The 18,771-nt window shown below is 40.6% G+C and overlaps 1 protein-coding gene across 2 annotated transcripts in view; it reads left to right on the plus strand.

The window, feature by feature from the left end:
- kif6 (kinesin family member 6) overlaps nucleotides 1-18,771 on the plus strand; it is a 113,446-nt gene that overhangs the window by 73,328 nt on the left and 21,347 nt on the right. For both annotated transcript variants that reach the window (XM_037542173.1, XM_017690750.2), the window contains exons 14-15: nucleotides 7,562-7,664; nucleotides 8,998-9,053. In XM_037542173.1, the coding sequence (XP_037398070.1) occupies nucleotides 7,562-7,664; nucleotides 8,998-9,053 (159 nt within the window). The remainder of the gene's footprint in view (nucleotides 1-7,561; nucleotides 7,665-8,997; nucleotides 9,054-18,771) is intronic.

Genomic DNA, 18,771 nt, shown 5'->3' on the forward strand with positions numbered 1-18,771 from the left:
CCATCACCATTTCCATGAGGCCTAAAAACATCAGCAGTGCTAAATTCCTCGCTCCCTGGATGTGTTTCTTATTACGAAACACATTCTTACACATGCTGCAGCTTTCTTCAGCTCTCTGATTACTCATCTGATTGTCATCTCAGTTTATGTCGATAGAGTACCGAGAAATTCCAGCTTGGCTTCTCCAGCTAAAAAAATGTTGTGATTGTAACCCCCCCCCTCCTCCTCCTCCTCCAGAACATTTAAAGTGTGATGTCATGTTGCTTGTGGAGAAATATTTCTGGAATGCTCTAGTTTATGATTCAAAGACGAGGCAGTTTCCTTCGCATGATTGTTGGGGAGTTTTGTGGTGGTTGGCTGTTGCAAGACCGACTTCAGGGACGTTTCCTGGTTTTAATCAGGGTATTCCAAAAATAAAAAACAAAATTCCAAAATGCCTGGCGATTAATCTCGCATGGGCTCGTTTCTGCTCCCTCTGAACACTGTGTAATTGAAATCATGTGATACATTTAGGCGCTTAAGAAAATGCCACAATCTATAAATGCAGGAAAGGAATTCACAATACAATTGTCTGTGATTTCCATGCCGAAGGCAGAAGCAACACAATTGACTAAGCAATGCCAGAAGTCCCACATTTAACACAACACACTTCAGCTTGGCATCCACGTGTTAAGTGTCTTCTGAACTTGTTCTAAGCTACACGTACCATCCAGTGTGGAGCGTTTCTCTGGTAAAATGATCACTCAACCAAAAATAGTTGGTAGTTAGTTTTAATGGAAGCTGATTAATAGCTCCATGTTTGTCAGATGAATTTGGAACTGTGGGTGATTAGAGGACCTTTTGCCTGCAGTTTGTAATGAAATGCAGATAAAGTGTGTGATATTAAGAATAAACATGCCCTTGGATACAAAGCTGTGTCACTCAGTAAAACTCAGTTTGTTTAAAAATAAAAAGTCTACAAATGTGAAATGTAAAACCATTTTGTTTGCCATTATTTTACTTTTTAAATGCTTAAAAAACTTTTCAAAGTACTACCTGCAAAACTTTTGCCTGTAAGTTTTTATTTGCTCAAATTTCACGTGGCACAACAGGCAACAAAGGACGTTTATTCTGACATGCTGGTAAGAAAGAGTGGGCAGAGTATGCATTATAAAGAAGACCTAGTTGATCATTATATTTGGGTGACTTTGGGTGACATTAAGTACACCTCCTTGTTTCTACACTCATTGTCCATTTTATCAGCTCCACTTACATATAGGCTCCACTTACAAATCTCAAACTGTACCACGAGTCCTTCGAGCTTCGAGTACAGCTCGGCTTGACCAGTCATCCTTCAAGGCATGTGGAAGACAAGCGTCGAGAATTTTCTCTGTACTGGCACCCAAGTGGTGGAATGGCTCCCACTGGCTGTCCGTACAGCAGAGTCTCTTGCTGCCTTCAAACACAGACTGAAGACACATCTCTTTACACAGCATTTAAATGAGCAATGAATTAAGTATTGATTGCAATATATTGTGCTGCACTTACATATTATATTTTATTGTATTGCACTGTGTATTGTAGTTTACTGTATTGTATTGTATTGCATTGTGTTGTATTGCAGAGTTCTGTGTTCAACTCTGTTCATTTTCTCTCAGTATCAACGTGGACTTTTTGTTTCTAGCAGTATCTGAGCTCAGGACCGTCTTTCTCTCTAACCTATTGGTAACTAGTAAAGATACATTCTCTAGATAGACAAAGCACTTCTTGTAGGTCGCTCTGGATAAGAGTGTCTGCTAAATGCTGTAAATGTAAATATAGGCGCACTTTGTAGTTCTACAGTTACAGTCTTTGTTAGCTCCATTTTATCCTGTTGTTCAATGGTTAAGACTCCCTCAGGACTGCAGCTATGATTTGGGTGGTGGATCATTCTCAGCACTGCAGTGACACTGATGTAGTGGTGGTGTGTTGTGCCACCAAGAGTGGATCAGACACAGCAGTGGTAACTCAAATAATACCCATCTTGTGGAGGTCATGGCCACTGAAGAACAGGGTAAAGGGGGGCTAACAGAGTATGCAGAGAAACAGATGGACTACAGTCTGTAATTTTAGAGCTGCAAAGTGCATCTATATGGTAAGTGGAGCTGATAAACTGGGCGGTGAGTGTAGAAACAAGGAAGTGTACTTAATGAAGTGGCTGCTGGTGAATGTGTGGAGTACATTGAAGTGCAGTGTAGAAGTCAATGCAAAAGTCTCAGGCATCAGAGAAAATACTCATTTATTGGGCGTGAAGCGTTTATTGGAATATAAAAAACCCACAGACATTAAAATAAATGCAAACAATAAACAGTACATTGTGATTTAATGTCTGTTAGTGTGACAATTTCCAAAGCTCTCATCAAGGAAGTCCAGTATTTACAGCAACATAAAAAAATCAACAACAAAATCTTATCTATCAGTATTCATATTTAATTGTATTTATTATAATGTTAAAGGATGTTTTTACTTGCAGAAACACACTTACTGCCAAGATAAATAGTTTTGTTGCCTTGGGTTCCATTTGCACAGCTCAGTATATATATACAATCCATGCATATGTCCCTTTATCATTTACTCTCTTGACAAGCAAATATTATTTACTATCATGACAAATTAATAATATACAGTATACAATAAAAAAGCCCAACAGGCTTCTTGTCTTTGTCATTGATCATAGCCAAGATCTGGATATTTCAGCTTTCGATTTAACTGCTATAGAATTCATATTGTGTCATATGTCAAGCAACATGCACAGCATTAAGATCAGTAATTGCTCAGTATAAGACAATACACAGTTAATGTGCAGTGTATGTGGCTGTGTGTGCTTTTGTTTGAGATCATTTGAATTTAACAGATGTAGGTAGAAGGCAGAAGGTATCAGTTAGTTTCGCCCTTGTGAATGAATCATGAAGATGAACGACTACATTGCCATTCCATATGACATGGATCTGTACTACTGCAGGTAATTATACTAAATATGCTGACCTTCTGGGGTCCACTTACTGCCAGCATTTTAGAAACATGGGTTTTAAATGTGCTCCAGTCACATGTCTGAAAACAAAGATGCCTCATATTTGATTGACAAGTGCTAAAAGGCCCAGTAGATTTATCTCTGAAAACACACTGAAGTTTTGATTAATATCTAAATGGATGTGTAATTTTGAAGATTATTCCTGGAAAGCATTAGTAGCTATTAGCCATTTTGAGGGCTTACATTATTTCTCCATCTCAATTTTTCATCAGAACACTGTGTAGATTGTTACATCCATGAGGACTGAGCAGGCTTTTCCACAGTGAGCTAAGTGAAGACTGAGTGTTGTTGCAAAGGGTAGATAAAGTCATGGTTTATTCCTCTGTTCCTCCTTCATGCTGTGTATGGCTTTGCCCCACATTGCAGTTCTCTGTTTCAGCTGTTAGTTAACTATTCCAGATAGCGATTATCTGAATTTGCAGTGTTACAACACTCGCAAATGAATGTGATTCCCATGAGCGCTCTGTGGTTTTTCCTGTATTTAGTTAATTACCTGAATTGCCTATTTACAATGTTTAAATTGTTTCCATACTTTACATCATTAGGCTAAATTACAGTATAAGCAGGTGCATTTGCTTCACTTTATTTATTTACTTTGTCTGGCTTGTCTGAGTTTTCTCAGTTGCAGTGCTTCTATGAAAGACCTGTGCAGCTATAAATAATCATTTTAAGAGTTTAACCCCTTAAATGGCCTTCTGGCAGGTCCTAGCTTCCATTTCACTCTCATATCTCAAAAACAACTTTGCGTTACTGTCAATGTAGTTACTGAATAATAAGCCATAGACTTTAATAAGACTTGAATTTCAGGGTTTAAATCTGTTGATGGTGATGCATTATTGAATGTACATTTGCCTGTGGAGTGATTCCATTTAACTGGCTGTCTCTATCCAGGGGACGTCAAATGGTCAGAAACGGACTGCATTATGAAATGATCTTTACAGAAACATTCCAGAACACATTTATAACATCATAGTAATGAAGTAAGTCCCCTCACTAAAGTCTGAGACTGAGGTGAACGCGTCTTTTACTTGTAACTTCATTGATATGAAATACAAAATCACTGGAATTCCTACACATTCTTGATGTGATTAGATTGATGGTACAGTAACAGCTTAAAGGGGCAGATTTACTACAGAAGGCTTGCTGACAATCTGCTGGCACTTTTGAACTTCATAATTAATATTCATCTAGTATAATATGAACACTTATTCCTCCAGGTGAAAGATTTTTTTTTTATCCTGATTTATTTTAAGGTTAAACCGTGACCATTAGATTAAAATAATGACTTATTTTCTAAAGATGTTGATCTAAAGATCTTGACTTGACTGTACAACTCTGGGCAAACCTCACCTGCATGCCAATGGCCCCCCTGTTAAACTCGAACCATTGAATTATAGCCATTGCTTCAGCTGCTTTTCCCCTTTCCTATATTTCGACATTTTAGAATAATGTTAAAACCTTTTCCTCTGTTCATTGTGCTCTTTTGCTATTGTTTACTGTCCGGTGTTGACCAGAGGAGGATGGGTTCCTCTTTTGAGTCTGGGTTCCTCTCAAAGTTTCTTCCTCTTACGCTTAGGGACATTTTTCTTGCCACTGTTGCCATTGGTGACACTCATGGGGTCTTGGACCTGGATTTTTCTGTAAAGCTGCTTTGCAACAATGACTTTTGTCAAAAAAGGAGCTATATAAATAAACTTTGACTTGACTTGTCTAGTAAGTAAAAAAAAATAGTAAAAAAAAATAGTTTTCACTCATTGATAAAGTATGTAATTATTTCTAGGGATGCACAGTGATATCTGAATCATATCAGTAGTGGCAGATGTTTGGTTAAAGAACACATACTGGCATTGGATAGATTAGAGGAATTTGAGAAAATTATTTTGAAATGTTATGAAGCGTTTTATTTTGACTGGTGGAAGGAGCCAAATTGCTAAGTCGGAGTATTTCATTGTTTTATCTCATCGCAGTATTTTTGCACTTTGATAAGGAAACGTCTATAAATACATACACAACACACACATTCATCATGAACTGGACTGAAGCCCTGAGCTGCTTTAGGTTCAATGTACACAAAGTCATATAAAGCACACAGCTGCTCTGAGAACGCTATGGAGTGATTGTAGCTTTAAAAGAATTCGGGACACACAAAACACCATCAGCCTGTGTTTATATTGCCACTGGCCCTCTATTACGTCTGTCCGACTGTTACATGCCTGCTATTGCATGGCCAGGTGCACATTAGCTGACCTGCACGTTCCCCCGCGGTGCTTATTTTGAAGTCCTAACTAGATTATAAAAGATTATAAAAAACTTTTCGGCTTGATAATTCATCTTGGTTGTCTTGCAGTGATTCATTTACTGTATTTTGTGGTTGAAATGTCTCACCGGAGCTCTAAAACAGGAGTTCTTTATGCACACTCCAGTGAGCATCTCTTGGTGTTGACCTGCCAGACCCAGTCATTGCTCTGCACCTGGCTTCATTTATATCTGACAGCTGTTTTGGCCAGGCCTTCCCAGGTCAGTGATTTCAGCCCATTTTTGAGCTGGCTCTTTCTGCTCCAAAGGATTGTGAAAGCTCCACACAGCTCTGACAGCATCCAGCACCTTCTCAGGAGGATGGAATCTCTCAAACAAACACGCCAACAAACAGAACATCTTGGAAGTGGGAGGATGGTTCCAAGTTGTGTTGTCGCATTAACGTCCCATTGCTAAGAACAAACAGCCTCATTTCAGTCTTCTGCGGACCATGGGCTTGTCTGTTTGAAACTGCTTCTGAATTGGGGCTGCACAATATATTATTTGTTCATCATTATCACGATAGTGAGTTTTGTAATACTAATATGGGCAGAAGGCCAAATGAGACTTAAGTACAGTACTTTTACTGTGTGCTGTTAGCATACTGACCAATCACAGTTCTTTTTCCGTGTTTTAACAAATTAAGGCAGCTTCACATTAGTGAATCAACAATGTGTTTTTGATATATTGAACATCTTATTCATCACATATGTAGCAATAGCCATGCAACACTAGTATTTTGTGCATATGGAGCAGTTCTATTCTAACACCAGCTTTTCTGATGCAAAAACTGGAGGAAAGACTGTTTACTCATAGTGTATGTCTGTCTTGTTACTGGGTGAAGGAAGGTCAGAGACCACCCTTCCTTTATTTAATTTCCATTTAAAACAACCATTGAGTAAAAGTTATTCATTATATATATTTAACATATAGTTAATAGAAAATTACACCTCAACAACTAAATACAACATCATATTTTCAGTATTTAGTGTAGCCACACTTTGCCTTAGTTATGGCATCCATTCTTTTCAAGAGACTTGCTTTCAGTTTTTCAAAGAAATTTGCAGGAAAACACTTTTAAAATACAGTTTTAGAAGTTGGTTGCATTTATTGCTTCCCGCAACCCAAGTGACCCAAAACACATTCAGTGACGTTGAGGTCTGGACTCTGGGGTGGTCTGGAGAGGTCAGTTCATTGTATTGAGAACATCAGCTGCTTTTGTGTTTGATTGCAAATGTTCTTCATTTTTTGCCTATTTCATTTCATCAGCATTGACTTCTTGACAGTTACATATTATTTGTCAAGTCTTCTCACCGTGGAAGGATGGACAGAAACACCTGTGGATGTTTTCAGATCTGAAGCAGCTTGATTTTTCTCCTCTCTCTCAAAGATGAAAGCTTTAAGTGCTGGGGATAGTTTTGGATTTCTACTACATCTTGTGTGGTTGCTAGAAGTTCTATTTTCTTTATAACCTATTGATAGTTTTGAATACTGTAGTTTTGAGTACTGTAGTTTTGGAAACTCCTGTTTTTCCATTTTTCCACTTATTACACTTTAATATACAATTCCAGTTGATTAATCTACATCTGTTTAATAAATATCAGCTGATAAAAGTGTAACTTGTACTTAATAGCCATTTTGACTAGAAATTTAAAAAGTGAGGTTAATCTCTTTTGCAGAGTTTTGTCATTAAACCCTGAAACAGTAAGGACTCATCATTGGGTTCAGACTTCAGTTTCTCACACTCGTAACTCCACAACTTAGGATCATAATTTTTACAATTAATTGCAGAACAATAAACCTGCAGTTTAAAGGCTTAAATACTAGTGGAAGGGTTATATGACAGTAAAAACTGTGGATTATTACCATCTTTACTGATTTGAATATAATGGAGATTGCTAAAGAGATAGAATTCAGCTAGCCAAGGTATCTCCTTCTTGTCTCAGGAACATGGTCCAAGGAATTTGTCTGGTCAACCTCATTGCTTAACCTCAGAGGCTTTCTACTCTGCCTGTATCAGCTCAGATCTCTCTTTTATTCCATCTTGCCACATCAGACACCAGGCTCATTTTGGATAATGATATGTTCTATAATAGAATAAGAGCTGTCTGACAGTGTGTGACGTGTGGTGAACTGATCAAGTGACATGATCACATATTAGAAAGGCTGTCTTTTTACTCAGCATTGGTTTCTGACATGCTTCGTTTTCCTTCTCAGGACCAGAGCTGTCTATGGGCCGGCAAGAAGCATTTGAAGTATTTAGGCAAGATCATGAGGATCGTCTAACCATTGACGACAATAAGACCATACTTAAGCAGAGGTCAGTCTCATTTGATGGAATGGGTAAAGTTTCATCTTCTAGAAATTGTGATAAACAATGAGTTCCAGGTTTATTAGGTATACCTTCCTTCAGCCTTTGCTCATTTTAACAAGTATACCTACCGAATACAGTGCACTTTGTAGGTATGCTGTTACTGACAAATGCTGCACAATTTACCAGCCACCCTCTATCCCAGTCCTGGAGGATGGATTCCTGCAGAGTTTGGTGGTTTTCCTGCTCAAACTCACCTAATTTAACTACTTACACGTGTTGTACTGCCATAAAAGCCACAAATGTTGCAGAAACTGTCTATGTGAGTCAGTGGATTTAACAGTCTTGAACAGTTTTGCCAGTTTTTTCCCTGGATGACATTAACCCTTTAAGACTGATGCGAAACAGTGGTGTTGGTGTGTAATCTGCTGTTCTTAGTTAACCCCTTAACATTGCGGGTTTATTTTATACAAAGGCTTATTATTCAGTAACCACAGGGACTTTAATTAAGATTAAGGGACCCTTCCTAGCTGTGGCATAGCACTGCTCATACAGCCGAACACTACAGGTCCAGGCAGCCCCACAGCTGCAGTGCACCACCATCCAAACAATCGGAACAAGCAGCCACATAGCTGCAATGTAGTATCAGTCAGGTCCCTGGTCCAGGCAGCCTCATAGCTGCAATACAGCATCACTCAAGCGGCCTGTCCGGGCTGCATCATAGCTATGATGTAGCGTTACCCAAACAACCAGCACAAGAAGCCTCTGAGGCATAGTTGGAACATCGCTCTTGGCCGTAAAGAAGCTAATTACATTATATACTCAGTGTTGTTGTTGCATTTATTTGATAGGCTAAGAACATAAAAACGAATTTAGTAAGAAAGATTCCAGTGCATCCAACAATAAGCCCTGTGTATATTTTTTACATTGATAGAAACATAGCACACAGAAAGTGCCGACTCTACGCACTCATGTTTCGCTCTGGCCAGTGTGGATGTGCATGTGAGTTCTAGTCTTTAACTGTACTCCTACAAGGTGTACCAAGAAAGTAGTTGTGTCTAGGTGTGACGGTGAGTGTAGGTAGTGTGTAGAAATATTATACTGTGTGAGTGTCACTACTGATTTGAAAATGGTCCAGCCAAATATTCTCCAGTCATCAGTCGTCTAATGGTGGCCCTTTTTTCAATGACCGATAGGCTAAATGGCGGCTGACCAGTTATTCATAGCAACAGATGGTCTACAGGTAGTAGGTGTTGTAGCATTTCTAATAAACTAGCAACTAAATGCAAAGCATTTTATCATGTGAATATTTTTCACATGAGTGCTTCATGTTCATTTACAGGTTTGCAGAGGCTAAAGCACTTGGGGAGCAGGTTAACCAGGCCAGGAACAGAGTCAGTAAGTAAACGACCATCATTCGAAGCGTGTGTACAGTCACCAACAGAAGGCTGAGCATTACTTGCCAAAAGTTTACTCTCCAGAGCTGTGAAGATATAAAACTCTGACCGCCAAGAGCATCAGCATCATTAATGTTGTTACCTTGATCAAGAACAGTCCTCGGATGGCTCCCTGATGTGTCTGTTCTGTTGCTAATGCACAGTGTTTCAAAACCGCACTGTTGGATAACAGCTTTTTTCATTTAATAGATTGGCCCCTCACCAGGGTCCCTCCTCCCTCTGAGTAAAGCGCTGTCACTCAGCACATTCCAGGTCTGTTCCAGGACCCGGGAGATCCTGGGAGTGAGCTCAGCTCTCAGCCTGGCTCTTCCGTCTTTGCAGTGTTTTACAGGGTGGGAGCTGCTGCTTTTATGAGCCCCCTGAACACACACCTCTGTGCTTTTCCACTGCTCCCATGGAAGCTTGCTTCATGCCAGATTGCTGGCGGCAAAAGCCTGGCACCATTCTCACTCAGGAGACGGCAGGAGTGACAGCGGGATGATTGGGCTGCGTTAGGTTTCTACAACCTGTAGTGGATCGTTTTGACAGCGTACTAAAGTATCTGCTTGTGTTAACAGAATGGAAGGTTTATTTTTTTCTGTTTTTTCTTGAATCGCTGAACGATTTAGCTCCAGCTAAGCTTTCCATCAGCATAGGGAATGCCTTTGTCCAGCTGTTGACTGTTGTAATTGTTTAATTGATGAAATTTTAAAGTCTGTCAGTCTACACTCTAAAAATGAAGTGTTCCCAATAGGGCTGCTCGATATGGACATAAAAGGTGCTGGATATCACGATAGCTCTTCTTAAAGGAAACAGCAAGAAATGCAAAATTACAAAAACACTATTCACTATTGTGCAAACTAAAAATAATTAAATACTAATAGCTACTTACATCATAGTCTCATGGGTCCAGATATGATTCAGTACCAAAAATACATGTCTGTGTACAACCATGAGAATTTTTTAGGCTAAATGTGGGTAAGAATATACACTTAATAGGGTGGGAACCGACCGAGAGTTTAAATTACTAAACCAGTCCAACTATTCGTGAACGTGGGGCAATTCTGCACTTATCAACATTGTCAGATGGAAAACAAGCGTGTCCCTAGCCCATGGATGTAATGTAAGTTAGCATGGCTAACCCAATTCCCTTTGCATTTTTGTGTTTGCTTTTTCCATTCCCTGTCGACAAAAAGCTAAAATTCAAACAAAGAGAGTTCAAACAAAGTATTTGGAGTTGTTTTATTGAATCATTAACAATAGCATTTCATTTATGTTATGAAACAGACATTAAAAAGTAAGCACTAGAAGGATTTGGTGGCATGGTTCAGAAGTGGCGTGTCCTTGTTTGTGGTGGATTTTTCTACAGTCCAACACCAAAAGTTGAACAAGTTGTGCCCAGACTTGTATTTTCTGTACCAGTTCATATCTAACATCAGAATTACAAACACATTTTTGTGCACTATAAGGCTGAAAAACAGTCAAAATTCCCTGGATAGCATTTTCTGTACATTATTTACAAAATGAAAACATATATATTAAATTTCTTAAAAGGCTTCTAATGGTTATGCATGTTTGTTGTGACAGTAGCATTTTCTGTTTCATATTTTTGATGTTCATAGCATTTTTACAGGTTAGTGTTTCACGATTGAGCAGTTCTTGAGCAATGTTTTATAATGGGCTGTTTAACAGAGTTGCTTGCTATGCTGCAGAGCAGGGGTCAAGCCCACCACAATATAATTGGTATGGAACCACATTTACGTGGTTCTTCTATGGCATCACTCTTAGGAAATTTTTTTGGGGAATTTTATTTTTTTAAGAATGTATGAAAGCTCTTTTTTTTTAAATATTCCAAAGTTCAGGAGATCACCAAAGACCACCAAAGGTACACTGAGTAAAATGTTCTGCGTTGTTAGCAAGCTTTCCCCTGGACTTTTGACGCAGTGATATGTGAGCCCCTCCATTCACACCTAACAACACCATGTAGGCCGCTCTGACAGCAGTGATGACAAGAGCAAGAGCGAGCCAAAACAGTGGAGCTTGAGGAACTGTCTGTACATCAACAAGTTCTCTTTCAGGTCAGCAAATTTCATCAGGCCTGTGTGGACAGTTAGCACTTTTTTTCTAGCTCATTTACTGTCTCACATTCACGTCGTTTTGAAGTGTTGCCAGCTGTTACCTCAAGCAACCAGTCAGTAACAATCAGTAGCTCCGTGGTGCAATGCACTTTTCAGGATCAAACAGCTTCAAGTAAGCTACTTTTAAAACCCAAGACTCGCTGTAATTTCAGTGGGTAAAAAAGAAAAATGTCTGGACTAGAAGTCTGCCAAGTCTCTCTCAGCAGCATAATTACTTATCGTACTTATCCAGTACTCAGTACATACTGTTTATGCGTGTTGTGTCTCGCTCTGCTGGTGTTTAATTGAGGTTCGGATCAAGTTCAGATGAAATGGAGCACCTCAACTCACAGCACCACTTGGACTTTTCTTCCCCAAAGAGTCACGCATGTGGGTTTTAGTGGCATTTATCTGCGGTACCAAGCGCAGCGCCAACAAAGACATCACATCCTGACACTCTAGAGGCTCTGACATTCACTTCAGTGTTATCCTTTGGTAGGGATACAGCTGAAGCCTGTAATTTTCATTGTGCCAGTACTATCTTTTATTGTTAGGAAACACTTAGGTGACTGAATTAATGCTACTGTAGACGTAGTGTCATCTAGCAGATTGGAAAAAAACACAGCTATAGCACAGAGAGTGCCAGGGGATGTTCTACCTGTGAGCTAAAGTTCAAACTCATCTCAATCTCAAGATTGTGACCCTTATTAATCCCACAATGGGGAAATTTCACCTCTGCATTTAACCCATCTGCTCAGTGAACACCACATACACATTAGTGACCACACACACTAGGGGGCAGTGAGCACACTTGCCCGGAGCGCTGGGCAGCCCTGGAGAGCAGGTGGGGTTAGGTGCCTTGCTCAGGGGCACTTCAGTCACATACTGTCAGCTCAGGGGATCGAACCAACGACCTTCCGGTCACAGGGCTGGTTCCCTAACCTCCAGCTCATGACTGCCCCTAAGTTCATTTTATTTCCCTTCATTTTATTTTAACCCCAATCTCATTTCTTGTTTTTACCCCTACCCCTTGTTTGTATCATCTTGCCCCTTAGAATTTAGTTACAAGGGATAGTGGTTGAAATCTTCCTCTATGAAATGGGACTCTCAAATAAAGAAGAACATTGTTTCATTAACAGCTACTAGCGCTTGCTGCTATGCCCTGCCAGTCTGCAGTGATAGCAGAGGAGAGTAAAGTTCAGCAGCCTCACTGCTGGGCTTAGTTACATTTAGGGAATCATATGCCTTCAAAGAGGCAGGGATACAATAACTATTTATTATCACCCACCCCTCATTCTTCAGTGATATGAATCTGAAGTCGGTTATTAACCAGCTTCTCTGCAGCATTTAAAGTGGAACGGGAAATTTAGCTAGCTAGCTACCAAGACAACAACATACTAGTAGTGATTTTTTATGAAGAAATGGACCACAATACATCAAAATGACATTAAACTAAGATGATACAATGGTTATTGTAAATTTATAATGGAGAAAATACTTGGTGGCTTGCGCAGCCATTTTCCAGGTTTTTCTTTTTTTGTTTACTCCTTTTGGTGCCTCTGAATAACTTCCATTTGGAGGGCCATGTAGTCCTAACACTTCGTCCTATCCTTCTATCTAAATAGAAATTGGGACGCCCTACCCCTAGACATGAACCTGCAAAACAGAGTGATAAGGGCTGAGCGGTAGGGGCAAGGGGTGAAATGGGATTGGGCCTTAATCAACCACAGCATGCCTAACTTTACAAGTCAGTGCTAGTAAATGACATCTAACCTGCCTTCATCTAGCTCTAATATTGAGTACAGTATTCATTCACATGACATTTTGTTTGGAGTGTGCATGTTGGAAATTAGGGTTGTGTAAAGGCAAAGGTTCTTTCAAATGTGAACCATCACGTCGAAAGATCGGATCTAAACACACAGTCGGAATTGAATACTGAGGCTTGTAATGTGAACATAGCCTTTGAACTGATGTTATTTTTTCTCATAAATAATATTAAGTAAAATATTTGACCCAAAGGTGGTTTGTTACACTGATTTATAAAGAATTCCCTTTTTTTCTGCAAAGGTGACCATTAAAGGCTTTGTAGACCCTAAAACACTGAACTTATTTGTTTGTTCATGGGCAGTGACAACATTTACAGTAGTAAGGCTAATGAATCTTCTTCTAATAGACGTTCAACATCTAGATTCAGTGGCCACAGTGAGGTATGGCTGTGTGGAGCCGTAGCTGCCAGTGGGCTGTTGTTCTTGGCCAGGATTCCACTCTAGAACCCTGTCCTATTGGACAGCAGGCACCGTAGCCCTCTCTCACTGCCTTCCCCTGAATACATGAGGACAAACATATCTGATGGAGGGCCCTGTGATGAATGTGCTCGGCTGCATGAGAAGCAAAAAGCCGCCGAAAAGCGATCGGGGTCCCCGATAGACTTTCCAGATGTGTGGGGATTTATGGAGTCCTGTCCCACGTACAGCATCTGCTATCCTCTTCGCTCATTTCCCCTTCCCCCCAGCTCGGCGCTCCGGTCAATAGCTGTGGCCCACGCTCCTGGAACAGTGGATCAGTCACACAAAAGTATCCGGATGAGCATAAATACCATCAGCATGTTTGGGGCATTAGAGCTGCATGTGTTTGTCCATCTCTGACCTCAATAGTTTCCTTGGTTTGGTATGATTGCTCATAGTATTGCTGTTTTTCTCCATTGTTTTATTTCTTTATTTATTTTTTATGAGAGTGTTGGGAAAGGTTGTAAACACCTCCCAGGGATGAGCATGGACTATGCAGAGGCCGTTTTCTTGTCTAGCCATTACAGTCTCGTGTGTTTATTGTTGGTGGCCCAAACCCCAAACTTTGAACCAGTGTCCAAATGCGTTCCTGGAGGTTTTGTGCATAAACATTGTGGTTTTGTATTGGAATTTGTCTATGGTATAAATGTTATCAACAAGATGCAAGAATAGTATGTTGACTATATAATTATTCTATCACAGACACTCACACTTTCACAGACACTCACACTTTCAAAAAAGCCTTTTGAAAGCATCGACTGTGCTATTTTGCCTTCTGACTGAGCAGCGTTCACGTCGCTGGCGAAGAAACATGAAGTGATGCTGTTTGTCGATGTCCCAATAGTTCAGACACTAGTGGTTTCTGTCGAGTTTTTGTGAATTAGGGTGACTGCGGGATAGAAAATCCGAGGAGAAGTGCATATTTGTGGGTAAGGCGGCGCCTCTGTGCTCACGTGTACAATTATTAGTTATGAATCATGCACTCATCAAGCTAGTGTTTACCTCCACCGCGGCCTTACTTCTACATACGCCTCAGTAAACCAAATAAAGCTGATAAAAATAAGTCAATGGATGATACTGGCCAAGATCTCTTTTCAGTCAGCCTTGAAGAGACATATCACATGGTCTGGCTAAGATTGAGGTCATTTTTTTGGAATATCCATTGAATAAGAACACAGCAGAAAGGGTCGTTCATACAAGATTTAACTATACTGTTTATCTTGTTCACAGAGATGAAAATAGCCCTGCTGCTGGCAGCAAACAGCCACATGGGAAACCCTTTAGTTTTGTGAAGAAAGTGCAGCAGCAGCAGAAATGTCGAATATGTTTTGGATGTAACCGAATAATTTGCCTTTGCCCAACAGCAGTAAATACTCCATTTAGATGCTAAATGGAGCCTTTATCATAATACTTATACCTATTGATCATCCAGATTTGTGGCTAGCATGGCTTGGACATGAGGGAATGGACCATTTAAGGGCACTGGGATGGAGGATGTTATTCAGACATTTGGAGTACATCATTTACTAAGGCCTATTAGCAGTGTCTGCTGAAAGGAATACTTTATTTTAATGTCTGACATTGAATGAAACCAGGTGGAGATGTTAGACTTCATTCATTTAGAGCAGGATTATCATTTTTGGGAAACATCTTAATGTTGTTGTAGCTCAAGCTCAGGTAGATTATATTTTAACACCTCTTCACGGTTGCCATATTTGTAGGTGAGCAAACAAGTCAACATTCACAGAGGTGTTTTTGTTTTGTTTTGACTTTTTATTGTGATTTTTGAATATACAGAAAGCTGAAGTTGTACTCTCTGTCTTTTTTTGCTGTCTTTGTAAACAGGTGTGAATTATTTTCACAGCAGGGGGTTCTCACACCTCCCTTTTCACCCCTTATTGCTCAATAGCAGCTCAACAGAGTCACAACATTTCATACATAGAAAGCCAACAGTATCCACGTTTATATGCACCCTAATAATCCATTAATAATCAGACTAATAGCTCAAGTGGAATAGAATACATCCATGCAAACACCTCAATCAGAATAGACTAGTCCAATTGGGGCCATTTGAAATGCAGTTTCTATCCAATTGAATGAGGTGGGTAATCCTGTAAATAATGCATTAAATATGAGAATAATAGCCATTTAAAGGCCTGTAACTGATTATGTTGGCAATCAGTAAGTACGTTCTGCGCATGTGCGTTGTGTCATAGTGAAAGTTTATTGTAGCACCGCATGTGCTACCCCAGGCTCAAGGAGGACGCTGGAGGCAGGGTTCAGGGTTGCAGCAGCCATATGTTTTAATTCACCCAAACAAACAATACAAAAACCAACCAAACACAACCAATGCTACACTATGCTGGCCACTTTTCAGTCCTTCTCTTCACTAAGCTCTTCAGTCCCCTGCTGCTGCGCATCCCCCTCTCTCGCTCTGTTCCCTCTCAGCTCTTTTTAAAAGGCGCTCACGCTGCCTGCCAGATCAGCACCTGAGCCGAGAGGGAACGAGAGCTCGCAACTCCGCCTCCTCATTACCACCCCCAGCTGGCAGCTTGGCCGCCCGAGTTAAACGTGAGGTGTAGTGAGGCGGCTGCGTAACAGAGGTGGGGCCCGGCGGCGGAGCTCGGGACTCGCTCCTTGCGCTGGTGCCTCTTGTGGCCGGCACCTCCTCCTCCCATCATCACTCTCGTGACTCGTGTCCATCGGGGGAGCTCGGGCTTTGTGCTCTGCCCCCTCCACACTCACGGTTCTATCCTTGCCGTCCTCACAGAGGTTCGTCACCACTGGGTGTTCACGGTCATCTTTGTCAGGCCCAGGGTGCGGGCGCATGCCACATTTATAATCTTCAACATTGCGGGAGCAGAAACTGGTCTGCAGAGGAGACAAAGTTTATGCTTTGAACTTTAAAAGGCAGCAGTGGCACAGGCGTCCAGCTTATGTGTCTGAGAGCAAAACATCTTACTCTCATCTTTCATTAATAAGTACATGTGATGTACATTTTCTTGAGTCTGACATCATTTTAAAGTAATTAAAAACAAAAGCACTGCTCACTGCTGCTCATCTCACTCTGACTGACTGGATGCTCGTTGTCATGGTAACGACTACACTAAATGGTGCTCTACGCATGCATGTAATTTTGGATCTGATTACTTGTAGTGAGCATGTTAATGGAGATTGTCCAGCAGATTGTTGAGGAGAGTGTGATATAAACACCTCAGTCTTAAAGTATAATTGGAAAGTATTCAATCAGATTAGCAAAAATCTTTGCATGTAAACACAGACAGTGTCCTTGTGAATCTGATAGCAGAGTTAAATGAAAATCATTTATTTAATCATAGTAATTAAAAATATCCACATGCTACCAGGGGAATGGTGACTAGAAGGCCTGCAGAAAGAAGCTACCCAGCAGAATGAGGAATAATCTTTAATCTTAAAGTACACTAATATGAAAAAAAAGCTTCGTAAACTTTCATTCAGAAATAACTAAGTTATGTCTTACATTCCTCGTTGATCTTTTTGTCTGACTGAATGAAATGCATACATGCTGGTGAACTCAAGGACATCTTTGCTCCAACTATGATTTTATGCTGCCGATTGCGTATATGCTCCAGCCCACAGGAATCTCAGAATAACTGTCAAGGCTCTTTGCTGGAAACCAGACATTTACAGATATGGAAACATCTTGTGACACATGCATGGGTTTGGAATTAATCTGAGTAACATGATGCTGAAGGCCCAGTGTTTACTGGAAAAGGAAAATAACTGGACCTGCAGGAGACCCTTGTGGCACAAGTGGCACGCTGCATTCCTGTCCACCTGGATTATAAATTCCTCTGGAATTTCTGTAGAGTTCAACATCTTACCAAAATTGTGTTTGAGTAATGTGAATGGCAGACACGAGTCTAATTAGAAGAGGCACCACACTGCACTGGGCTGTGTGAGATCTCTTGTGTCCAAAACATAAGCCATGTTGCCTCCATCATCATCCTCACTACTGCAGACGACTGTTGCTTTTGATAAAGGAATAGCTTGGTTAAAATCTAATTTACATAATTATTCTCTTTCCGTAAATATGCTTGTACATGGCCAAGACATGTCCGGTGTGGCTTCTTTAGTTTTTACTGCCTTATGTTACCCACAGCATCTTGACCTTTGTCCATACTTTTGCTGGTAACAGTGTGTCATACTCTGTCAGAAGCCACATAAGCAAGTCAATTTTAGGTTACTTAACAGTTCAACGTGGTTTGAGGCAAGTGTGTAATGATTTAGGCATGCAGTTTGCACACTGCTAAATTCCTAAGTATTTCCATGACTTGTTAGCTGTCATGACTTTTAAACTGAAGATGCAAAATTCAGACACCAAGCATATCCTGGTTGATTGACCACATATGGGGTAAAGGGAAAATTGTGTGAATTAGTTTATCATTTTTCTTTCTAAGATGCAGCATCTCAAAAATGTTACACCAATCAGACGTAATATTATGACCACCTCCTTGTTTCTATGCTCATTGTCCATTTTATCAGCTCCACTTACTATCGGTGCACTTTGTAGTTCTACAGTTACAGACTGTGGTCAATCTGTTTCTCTGCTTACTTTATTAGCCCCCTTTTACTTTGTTCTTCAGTGGTCAAGACCCCCATGGACCCTCACAAAGCACCATTTCAGTGGTGGATCATTCTCAGCACTGCAGTAACACTGATGGTGTGTTAGTGTATGTTGTGCAGGTTTGAGTGGATCAGACACAGCAGTGCTGCTGGAGTTTTTAAACACTGTGTCCACTCATTGTCCACTCTGTTTGATGCACCTGCATTGTTGGTCCACCCTGTAGATGTAAAGCCAGAGACGATGGCTCATCTCTTGCTATACAGTATGAGCTAATCGTCCTCTAGTCCTTCATTGCTGGTCACAGGATGCTGCCCACAGGACGCTGTTGACTGGATATTTTTGGTTGGTGGACTGTTCTGAGTCCAGTAGTGACACTGAGGTGTTTAAAAACCCCAGCAGCACTACTGTGTCTGATCCACTCAGACCAGCGCAACACACACTAACACACCATCAGTGTTACTGCAGTGCTGAGAATGATCCACCACCCAAGTACTTGCTCTGTGAGGGTCCCATGATGGTCCTGACCACTGAAGAACAGGGTAAAAGGGGACTAACAAAGCATCAGAGAAACAGATGGACTACAGTCTGTAACTGTAGAACTACAAAGTGCACCTATACAGTAAGTGGAGCTGATAAAATGGACAATGAGTGTAGAAACAAGGAGGTGGTCAG

This window comes from Pygocentrus nattereri, chromosome 10, assembly GCF_015220715.1.
Source record: "Pygocentrus nattereri isolate fPygNat1 chromosome 10, fPygNat1.pri, whole genome shotgun sequence".
Classification (NCBI taxonomy): Eukaryota; Metazoa; Chordata; class Actinopteri; order Characiformes; family Serrasalmidae; genus Pygocentrus; species Pygocentrus nattereri.